Here is an 11,877-nt window from a genome sequence, read left to right on the forward strand (position 1 = left end):
CTATCTAAGAAATCTTTGCTAACCTACGGTCACAAAGATTTTCTCTTATGTTTTCTTCTAGAAGTTTTATAGTTTTGCATTTTACATTTAGGTCTATGATCCATTTTGTGTTAATTTTTATATATGGCATGAAGTAAGGGTCTAAATTCATTATTATTATTATTATTATTATTTTGCAGATAGATATTGAATTGTTCCAACATCACTTGTTGAAAAGACTATATTTTCTTCACTGAATTTCCTTGGTACCTTTGTCAAAAATCAATAGACCATAAATGTGTGGGTTTATTTCTGGACTCTCTGTTCTGTTCCACTGACCTACGTGTCTGTCCGTACACCAGCACCACATTGCCTTGATTACTGTAGCTCTAAGCTCTATACTAAGTTTTGAGATCAAGTAGTGTGTGTTCTCCAGTTTTGTTCTTCTTCAAATTTGTTGTGACTGCTCTAGGTCCTTTGCATTCCATATACATTTTAGGATCAGCTTGTTAATTTCTACAAAAATAAACCTCCTGGAATTTTGATAAAGTTAGGGTTGAATCTATAGATCAATAATGGGGAGATATAATCCTCAAAAATTATTTGCTATTATCAGCAAAGGTGGGCAGCTGAGATCATGAAGATAGGAGAGTGAATGGAGGAAGGACGATCTTCACTAGGAAGTCCCCGAGGGAAGCAGGAGAGATGATTCCATGACAAGCCACATTCTTCTTTCATTAACAAATTTTGGAGGGGGCATAGGGACAGGTAAGAAAATGAATTCAGCAGCATTCAGCTTGAAACCAAGGTTTTCAGATATTCCTGGAACAAGAACATTTTTCTAAGATTTCACTTAGCCTTCCTGAGAGCCCTACAAGAGCTCTGTCTGAGAGAAATAATGCCCTGGCTCCCCAGCCCAGCAGATGGGTCACTGACCCCATTGTTACCGTAGCATGGTCGAAGTGAGGCTCATAGTGCCCCCCAATTCCATAGTTCACCACCTGGAGGTACTCTGCGTAGGGAGGCTGGACATCAAGGCCTGTGAGGGCTGCAATGCGGTGGTCAAGGGTCACCAGCATCGGGTCAACGGTGTCCTTCAGCCAGGCACTAAAACACACAGGTTGGCAAATCAGTAATCTGATGCCAGAAATGACTAAATGATATCTGTGAGTGAATGAATTAAACAAGCGAATTAATGTCAACTGCCAGAAAGAAGGAAGGGAGGGAGGGAAGAGAGACACTAATGCCTAATTATCATCTCATCCCTCATGTCCACTTTGTCCTCTATCCCAACAGTCACACATTCATTGATTCAGTGAATATTTTCTGAGGCCCGCTGAAGACCAGGCCCTGGGCTAGGAGCTGAGGAAACAGAGTGAAGGTTCCCAGCACCCAGGCACCAAGATACAAAGAGGAATAAGACAAAAACTCTGTCTTCAAAATGGCTATGTTGCAGAGACATCTCAACAGGGGCAGCTGGGTGCAGTGGAAACAGTTTGGGGTTTAGAGGAACATGACCGGTCCCCGATCCTCTGTATGGTCCTGAGTCAGGTAATTAACCTTAAACCTCTCTAAGGGTCAGTGTGTTATCTATAAATTGAAATGATAGTGTATCTCCTTCACAAACTTGTGAGAATTGTGAAAGACAATACTTATGAAGATGCTTTGTGAGCTATATGTTAGTGTTAAACACAGGAAAATCGCTGCTCTTTTTGCTCTACTGCCAGACAAACCAGGATAGGTCAAAGGCCAGAGAGCACAGTTTAGTCTCTTTTCTTGAATATCTTGTTGAGGTTCCAACAAAGTGGAGATTTTGGAATCAGAATTTAGGTCCCTGGGAAATGAAGGAAGTGCTCCTCAAACGAGGCCAGCGAGGGTCCTTGGGAGACCATCAGTGCTCTGCAGGCAAGAGCCTTGGCATGATACGGGAAGACCATGTCTTTGCTCTTTAAGGAATGGATTACTCTGTTCATTCTTCCATACAGAGTGGATGGAAAGTGCTATGCCCCATGCCCTTAGGTTTACAGAGCTCCCCAAGACAAAGGTACTGCCTTTAAAGAGCTCAAGGATTATGTGGGAGAAGATGAACACAAATATAACTAAGTCCAAATTAAGGTAGAAAAAATGAGAAATAGATTTTAAAGTGAAGTGCTGGAAGCACAAAAGAAGAAGAAGTTAATTCTACCGGGGCACACTCAGGTAAGATGGTGACACTTAAGCCAAATTTTGAAGGGTGCATAAAATTCCAATAGATGGAAAAGATGTAGGGCTGTTCCAGCCCGAAGAAGGAGTAATGCAAGTGGAGAAAGAGAAAGTAGTTTCTTGATCTGAAATGTGAAGAAAAGGGCTGGGCACAGTGGCTCACACCTGTAATCCCAGCACTTTGGGAGGCCAAGGTGGGAGGATCACTTGAGCCCAGGTGTTCCAGACCAGCCTGAGCAACATAGTGAGATTTTGTCTCAAAAACAAAACGAAACAAAAAAGGGAAGAAAACACCACCTACTTCCCTAGAAACAATGAATCTAAATATAAGGTTGATTTTTCTTTCTGACATTACAATATCAGGAAGGTTAGAAAAAGCAATGAAGCTGGGGTTGCATGGACCTTCCAAAGTGTAGAGAATAACTACTGTAAAAGAAAGGTACTAGACCAAATAAGTTAAGCCAAGTGATTCTGAATCAAAGCTTCCATCCCTCGCTCACTTCCCAGACAACACAAACTAACCACCCATCCTGAGGTCTGGCCTCTCCCCAGGGATGCTGAGGTCACTGTCTCACATGGCTCTGATGGAGATCCCGCCTCTTATGGTATCACCAGGCCTGTCCTTACAATGCAAATGAAGGGTTGCAGGGTGGGGGGAGTGTGCAGGGGGTGGGCAGGGGTGCAGGGAAGGGGATAAAGCAGGCTCTCACAGCTGAATCTGCTCCTCCAGAGAAGCCACTGGGGACAGAGAATCTATTATATTTGTCTCTTTGCCTGATTGTTGGCAAGTCATGTTTGAATGAGTCAGAAGGTGGGAATGGAATCTTGTGGAGTCAAATCATAAATGTGAACAGTGCTGTATTCTCTGGAAAAGCAATTCTGGTTAGAACAATCCTGGATAGGATTTATTTTTTGGTTTAAGCCCACAGGAGCTTTTTCAAGTCTTTCTCGAATGGCCTTCTAGTTAAATCCTCAGATGATATAACCACCCGTGAAAGGAGAAACAGCATCTCCTGCAGTCCCCGAACAACTGTTACTGACCTGGCACTCACCTGTGCCACAGGTCTGGGTGTGGGCAGCAGGCATGATCAGCAGTCCCTGCCAAGGAAGGGCCTTCCTTACCTTTTGCTGATGCGGTACTCCACTTGTAACTGCTTTTCCCCTGACGCCACCACTGATCTCTGGAGCTGGTGGAAGGACATAAGACAAAGCGCAAGTGGTTATGATGCAAAGGGGAGGGCTCTGTCATTTCCACAGACAGGCCCCTCTCTTACGCATGCACATAACACCCGCCAGCTCCTCCCTACTTAGAGGGCATTTTACATGTGGGAGTGATTTAGTGATAGCTATCAACCTTGAAAATAAAAAATAGTAAGTGACCAAAAATCTTAGAGTTGAAAATAACCTTTAGCACTGTGTCTAGTCTACAATAAGCAGTCCAATAAAAGTTTGTTGAGCTGAAATAAACTGGTATTTGAATCCCTTTTGTATCTGCAAGACTGTGAGTTAGGTAAGAACAAGGGCTATTTCTCAATCATCTTTGTATCCCAGTGTCAGGCACAGGGCCTGACCTATGGTAAGCACTTAGTAAGTGTTGAATTAAATGAACACCTCCAACAACAGGAAATTCTCTACGCTCAGAGGCAGCCTGCTCCTTTTGAACAATTCTGACAAAAGCTCTTCCTTACAAAGAATCAAAATCTGTTTTTCTATAACTGCCTTTTCTTTTTTAATTTATATATAATAATTGCATATTTTTGGAGTACATGTGATATTTTGATAGACAAAACTGGATCACGAAAAACAACAGGTTTGAAGTCACTAATTTAACTAAATGTCTCGCTTTTGTTCTGAATGTCCAGATATAGCATTTAAATTGTTTTTATTTTATTTTATTTTATTTTATTTTTGAGACAGAGTCTCACTCTTTTTGCCCGGGCTAGAGTGAGTGCCGTGGCGTCAGCCTAGCTCACAGCAACCTCAAACTCCTGGGCTCAAGTGATCCTTCTGCCTCAGCCTTCCGAGTAGCTGGGATTACAGGCATGCACCACCATGCCCGGCTAATTTTTTCTATATATTTTTAGTTGGCCGATTAATTTCTTTCTTATTTTAGTAGAGATGGGGTCTCGCTCTTGCCCAGGCTGGTCTCGAACTCCTGAGCTCAAACAATCCGCCTGCCTCGGCCTCCCAGAGTGCTAGGATTACAGGCGTGAGCCACCTTAAATTGTTTTTAAATAAAATGCCTATTAATTGCAAAGTCACTGTACTAGGGACAGAAAGATAAATAGTATTTATTTACATAAAGGTGTGTCTCCTTCTGTCTCTGCCATCAGAATGTCAGTTCCATGAAGGCAAAAACTTGGTCTTTTGTCAGGGCTGTATCCTGAGGGTCCAGAGAGGGCCTGGCAGGGAGCAGGGGCTCAATATTGGTTAAATGAACAAATGAATGAATGAAACCAGGCCCTGCACTTACAGGCACTCACAGCGCTCAGACCCAGCCCTGGTGCTTCACAGGCAGGAAGAGCAGTACCCAGGGCAATGAAATGCACAAGACAGAAAGCTTTTCCCTTCTCTAGGGCTTCTATAATGTCATTGTTCCTGCTGCTAAACCAGGTGGACAATCTTGGAAAAGCCTGTTCCTTTCCTTGGACCCATCTCCCCATCTCTGAAATGCAGCATGTGAACAGCACGTTCTTGGGAGTTCCTCTCAGCCTATGGCTCTGCAATATTAGGATGTGGGAAATCAGAAGGTGACTGATACACTTCACCAATTGCCCCACATCCTCTCCGTAGCCACTCATAGAGGAGAGAGTCATAGAAGAGAGATGTTTCCTCTGTGTTTGTAGGGAAAAATCAACAGCTTAAAAAAAATCCTAGGGAAACCCTTCTCCCTCAATTAAGGAGCCACCTTGTGTTTCATTCCTTTAATAATCATTTATTGTGGGAAATTTGATCACATGGAGGTGGAAAGTGGAAAGATAGATAATAGAGACTGGGGGAGGGGAAGGATGGAGAGATGCGGGTTAAAGGTACAAACGTACAGTAAGACAGAAGGAATAAATTCAGTGTTTGGTGGCAGAGCAGAGTGACTATAGTTAACACAAATGCATTGCACTTGGATGATGGACACCCTACAGACACTGACTTGATCATTATGCGTTATACACATGAAACAACATTTCACATGTAGCCCCTGTATTTGTGCAAATAAAAAATAAATAAATAAAAAATCATTCATTGTCCACCTACAAATCACTCGTTTTTTTTGAACAAATATCTATTGGTTGTTCTCTGTGCTAAGCACTATAGTAGGCATTGGACAAACAATAGGCTAAACCAGACAATGTCCCTGCCTCTTAGTCATCTCACGGGGCCATAATGGGTGAGTACAGACTGCTATGGAAATAGAGAGAGGGGCATCTAGCCCATTCTCATGAGGGACTGGAAAGCCTCCCAGGATGTCCACAAGACACACTGGAATCACACAGGTGAAAAGAGATCACCAGCAGAGAGGAGTGTGTGGCCGGAGAGTCGAGTGAAGGGGGAGATGTGGCAGAAGGTTGGCAGCAGCCAGGCCTCGGAGGTTTGCAAGCATTTGAGGGCAAATGCGATCCATTAAAGAGTTTAAGCAAGGGCTTGACATGGTCAGACCTGACCTTCTAAAAATACTTTGGCTGCAACAGGCAGAACGGGGCAAGGAATTTCAAGAAAGACAATATGATGTTTGCTAGTTTGCGGTCTAGTTGGGGAGACAGGATGCTAACCCATGAAACTGTCAGTGATACCAGACAACACATAAATGGCAGAATAAATTTAAAAATTAAGTACCAGACAACTGGCAACAAAAACTTTGAGTTCAGAGCGGGGGGAGGTTATTGTATGTTCACTCAAAGAACCAAAGTAGGCCAGAGTGGTCAGGGCTGGCAGGCTCAACAGACGTCTGAGACTTCAACTGAGTCTTGAAGGATGGGTAGGATGTGGGAGAGAGAGAGAAGTGATGAGAGAGTGTGCTTTGGGAAGGGACAGTGAATAAATAATTTTATTATAAATTTTTTTTATAAATTTAACACAAGCCACCGAGATGTCTGCCCAGGTCCCATGGGGGAGGCACTACCAGAGAAGCCCAGGGCTTATTCCTGGGAGAGCCAGGCATCAGCAGCCCAGCAAGACGCTTCTGGGGAAGGGAGTGTGGCAAGGTCTGTGCATGCCAAATTGATGACCTGGCCATGAACAATTAAATAGACATCGCTGGGTGTGCCACTTGTCGTGTCACCATGGCAACATGGCAAGTCTGAGGAAAAAGCAGCTGCTGGCCAAATGCTATTACTGCTTGCTCACTGAGAAGCTGAACCTATTGAAAACACAGTGTTCCAACTCACCAGTGGAGCTTAGTCATCTCAAAAGCCTGTACAAAGACTCTAGACTTGCCTGGGGGCAGGGGGTTTTTAGATGAAATGGTTACTGCTGCTCTTCTCTGCTCTGCTCTTCTCTCTCTGATCCGTGTCTCTGCTGTCAGAGCCCTCCCTAAAACCACAGACCTGATCATGCCACTCTCCTGTTGAAAGCCGTCCAACAGCTCTCCCACTGCCTACACGGTAAGTGCCTGGCATGGCACCTGCAGTGTCTGCTGAGGGTGTCTCACCATCTAGCCTCATCTCCTATCACCTCCCCTCGTCTCTTGCACACTTCAGCCACCGAGCTTCTCCCCGGTCTCTGGACATGTCTCTGGACATCAGGCTTCACATTGCTTCATCTTCCTGGAATACCCTTTGCCAACTTGTTTCTCTGATCGATGTCACCTCCACAGGGAAGCCTTCCCTGATTCATCCTCTCCTCCCCATCTGCTCTTTGCCCCACTGCCTTTTCTTCAGAAGAAGGCTCACTTTAGCCACCATAGCACAACCCCCTGCACATGTGACAGCACATGTCATAGTATATTGTAAAGATTTGTTTGTCCTCATTATGTAGTAAGCTCCCAAAAGGAAAGGACTGCTACCTCATCTCACTGTAAAAGCCCAGTACCCAGGCCAGGGCCTGGCACACGGCAGGCTCCGTTCCATTGATGAATGACTGACTACTGGCTGTCTGAATGAACTGCACATATTAAGGGTGAGATGTCTGGATTGACATAAATAAGTCTGAGACAGTATCAATGTGCCATCTTTAAACAGGCAACACACTTATAGAGGCGAGGTAGACTGCATAATTTTTCTAAATATTTACCATACTTCCTAGGGGGAGAATTAAACGTCCCCTTCCCACATACACCAAGCTTGGCTCAGTAAGGCCTTCCCTGTGGAGGAACTAAATAGACTCCCTGTTGTCTGCAGTGGTGGCCACATGCTCTGCTTTGGCCAGAGAACCGTGGGTGGAAGTAATGTCTGACGCTTCCACATGGAAGCTTTACAAGCCAGCTCGTGTTTGCTATCTCTTGTCGTTTTCCTCTCTCATGAGACTGGCAGCGTCCCACATAGAGGCTGCTGTCAGGTTGGTCCCAGAGTGTGGGGCAGAGCTGCGGCCAGCCCAAGACAGATGTATAACGTGAGAAAGAAGCAAAACTTTACTGTAGTTATCTCTGAGATTTGGGGCTGCTTGTTACCAAGCATAACTTAGCCTAAGTTAACAGATGCAAGAAGGCAGAACAGCAGAGCAGCAATGAATGTACCTCTAAGTTCCAGTTGTAGGTCTAGTTACACGTGTGACCTTAAGTCCCTACCTCTCTCTGGGCTTCAGTCTCTTCTTTAACAAAATAATGAAATTGAACTTTCCACTCTGACTCTGTAAATAGGTATTAGGATTTCACTCCTTGCCCCTGTCATCTCACCCTTTTTTCCTTTTTTTTCCCCCTTCTACTAATTATATGGAATGGTTAACATTTTTGAAGTGCTCCTTATTTTTATTTTTTTAGGTTAAATTGACACATGATGATATGCACATGTCTCAAGAGGACCGTCTGCTGAGTTTTAACAAATGCACACAGCTGTGTATGTCACATCCCTAACGAGATATTAAGAGCACATTTTCAACACCCCAGAAAATTCCTTTGCACCTCATTCCCAGTTAATCCTTTCCCTCTAGAGGCAACCACTACTGTGATTTTTTTCCACCATGGATTAGTTTTATGGAATGGTTGTCATTTTGAACTCCTGGACTAATGAAGTGTCTACTTAGTTGTTCATGTTGCCTGTTCTCATACTGCCGAACTCCAGGCATGTGAAGACACAAAAGGAAGTTCTTGGCAGGCTTTGGGGACACTCACCCACGGCTCTGCAAGCTCTCTAATTTTCTGAGCCTCCGAGTCACTGACAAAGTCATGGTAGAGAGCAACATAGGGCTCCAGGTGGATGACCTCCTTCCGGACGGGCTGGAGCAGCAGGTAGGGGCTGGAATTGGTCTCATAGGAGCAGTAGAGGCTGGGGATCTGGTAGTGAGTGGGCTGGAAGGGAAGAGTAGAATCAGCAGAAGAGAAGAAGGGTCTAGGAGCAGAAACCACCTTAGGGGACCTATGGCATAAAATAACTGGAACTTGAGAGAGACAGAATATGGTCGCTCTGATGTTGCCCAAGTGAGCTTTATTGTTTTCAATGCATCAGTCCTTTCCCCTCACATTGTCCCAATGCCAGCTTCTCGCTCTCTAGCCAAGCCTGTCACCCCTTTCTCTTTCCCTGAGGGATCCTACCTGGGAACCCAGGGTCTGACATAACCCCTCGTAGGTGTCTCTGGTCTGCAGGTGGGGTACATTGGGTCTCTGCATGACAGCCTCAGCTACTGCCGGATTGGGGCTCTCTGCCAAGAGCCTTTCATATTTCAAGATATTCCTGGCCATCCTCTTATTATCTGGGCCTGAGAGAAATCAGAGCAGGGAATAATATAGATTAACAAATACTGCCCTCAGGGAGTGCTACCAAGGTTTCCTGCAGCTTCACTGCTATGCAGAACAGGCAACTGGACTCCCTGAATAACTCCTTGTGTCAACGCACAGGAGGATGTAAGACCCTCGTTTCCAGAAGAGTACCTGGTATTCGAAAAAGACTGACTTGGGCCCGGTAGATCTGAAGGTGCAGAGCCTTCTGCACCTTTGGGAAGGAACGTGGTACTTAACATTCTTCGGCCAAGGGATTATGAGGATGGCTGCTCTGGGAAAGTGACGGTTGGTTTTACGTATAGAGAAGAAGGAGCTTCATTCTTTCATTCAATAATTCATTTACCCATCCATTCAATAAATCTTCAATGAACATTTACTATGTACCAGATACCGTGCTAGAGGCTGATCTCCCAGAGTTTAGAGTCTAATGGAGAAAAGGGATATTAAATTACCACTTACAACAAAACATGATAAGTAAGTGTAATGACAGAGAAGCCTAGAGAGCCAAAGCCTGTTGCAGAGGGACTCAACCTTTTCTTCCCTGGAGAACTGGAAGCTCATTCATTCTTGGCTCCACTAGATCCTGCAAAATTCATAACTGGCCTAGACCCAGAGCAGAGCAGTCTGGGATAAAGGGACTCTAGACTTTGGTTCTAGACTCGAATCCTACAGGGTCCTCAGGAAATCCAGTAAATCTTGTGTCTTGTCTGTGCCCACTTTTTGTACCCACTTTGGCTCAAGATGCCCCATGGAATGGTGGCTACCCATGGCCTGCTTGCCTCTGTGCATAAGCCTCAGTGCATCTCAGAAGGGGGTCTGAACTGAGGAGAAATGAAGTTTTGGAGAATAGAAATGAAGAGACCAAACAGCAATGAAAATATTGCAAAGCTAGAAATGGGAATCTCATTCGCCATGTTCTACTTATCCATCTATAAAAAGCACACAATTTAGGTTCTCTTGGCAAGGCAGAGATTTTAATAGATCGAGCAAAAAGAAATAAAATGAGGGTAGGGTTATAATTTTGTTTGTACTACAAATTACCCATGTGTTTACAAACCATACAACTACTTCCTTATACTACTGTTTGCTAAATTATCAGAAAGGAATAACATTACTAAATGGATTCATTAAAAAAGTTATGAATACATGCAATTGTTAAATCCTACATGAAATACTTTATAAATATTAAACAAAATAGTGATTTTGTATCTTACTTTAGAATCTAAATACTTTATTAGAGGAAAGCCTAGGAAGCCATCTACCACTAAAATTTTAAGCACACACACATATATATATAAGAAATTTTTAAGCAAAAATATCCAAGCAGAGAGCTGAGCTAGGAAGCATCTCCTTCCTGTTTAACTCATTGCTTTGTCAGCAAGGCAGTCCCTGAAGGGGGTTGAAGCTGAACTCAGCCATCTGAACAGGATGGCTGCACAGCAAAGTGAGCTCTGGTTTAAAGGGAAGAATTGATAACTCTGTGAGCAGCTGAAGTGAAAGATCCTGCTGAGTCACTCTCCTTCTTGCACACACAGGGCACATTGATTTCATTCATTCCTGGGTCTACTTCCAAACCCTGGGCCTTTAAAATGTCTCCAAAGAAACTGGCTCTCAATCTTGGACTTGTTCCCATAGAAGCAATGCTAATATATAACTGGTTGGAAGAGCAGGAGGGAAGGGACAGGTTGATATCTTCTCAGCATTTTTCAACTAACTTAAAAATTTCCCCCTGAGGCATTGATCTGCATATGTGTAAGATTTCATCTAAAATTGGAAATGTGCCTTAGATTATGAAATTAAATAAAGATAGATAGCTGTATGTCCCTTGTGGGGATTAAAGACCAGGAGCGGAAGGGAGTCCCCCATAACTCAGACCTGTGGCTGGATTATCTTTTATCCTTACGTACTGTAGAGAAGAAACTCTCGGGAGAGGCTGAGGGCACACGAAACATTTCCTGCCTATTAAAGAAAAAAACAAAAAAACAGAAAGAAAAGGAAAAGAAAGCATTAACCGCACTGAGGATATCTCCTCTGAACAAATCATTAAATAGATTTTTTAAAAAACTATAAAACATTCTTACCACAAGTAGATAATAAGGCGCATTGAAAGGAGCAGCAAACTAGAAATGCAGAGGATTTGTGAATCTGGTCTCACCACTTTCCTCATTTACAATTGACTTATTACTAACCTTCCCAGGGAAGGTAGGAAAATAAACGAAGATAAACTTTCCTAAAGTGCCCTCAAATCTTAAAGTGTGCAAAACCACATAATTGCAGGGTGTTTGTTATTTGATTATAGTTTATTATTACACTTAATATGGAACTATAAAAACCCTAATACAAATATAATTTGTTTTCCAGGTTCAGATCTTCCTGTAGTCTACAAAGCTAGTTAAAGGGAGGCAAAGGAAGAACTAAAACAGAAACATTCCACAATGCACAGGAATTAACTCTCCATAGCCATTCAATCTGGGGCTCAACCAGGTCAAAAGGAAATGGGGCTTTCCTGACAAACCTGGGGAACAGACACGTATGGGTGGGCTGCAGTCCTCTGGGTGCTGCCAGATGATGATTAACTGCTGGAGATGTATTTCTTTCTAATCATTTAGTTTAGCAAATTAAAAAATTCATTTTTAAGGAAAAAAGCAATAAGCACATTATAAAACATATGAGAAATGGAAAATATTACTGAAATCCAGGCACTGCAAGCACTTTGGATAATATATGGTTTTTACATAGGTATGATCATATTTTTTTTACACATTTTCACATCCTGATTGTTTCACTTCATATTGTTATCAGGAGTGTTTTTATATTATTACATAGTCTTC

General features: G+C 43.3%; 1 protein-coding gene across 2 annotated transcripts in view; it reads right to left on the reverse strand.

Annotated features, from left to right (window-relative positions):
• Positions 1-11,877, reverse strand: part of P4HA3 (prolyl 4-hydroxylase, alpha polypeptide III) — a 37,473-nt gene that overhangs the window by 9,101 nt on the left and 16,495 nt on the right. For both annotated transcript variants that reach the window (XM_012645600.1, XM_012645601.1), the window contains exons 5-9: positions 10,954-11,005; positions 8,861-9,024; positions 8,441-8,617; positions 3,304-3,368; positions 927-1,086 (exon numbers count right to left, since the gene is read on the reverse strand). In XM_012645600.1, coding sequence (XP_012501054.1) covers positions 927-1,086; positions 3,304-3,368; positions 8,441-8,617; positions 8,861-9,024; positions 10,954-11,005 — 618 coding nt within the window. The remainder of the gene's footprint in view (positions 1-926; positions 1,087-3,303; positions 3,369-8,440; positions 8,618-8,860; positions 9,025-10,953; positions 11,006-11,877) is intronic.

Source organism: Propithecus coquereli, unplaced genomic scaffold (genome assembly GCF_000956105.1).
Source record: "Propithecus coquereli isolate 6110/MARCELLA unplaced genomic scaffold, Pcoq_1.0 Scaffold235, whole genome shotgun sequence".
In the NCBI taxonomy this organism is placed as follows: Eukaryota; Metazoa; Chordata; class Mammalia; order Primates; family Indriidae; genus Propithecus; species Propithecus coquereli.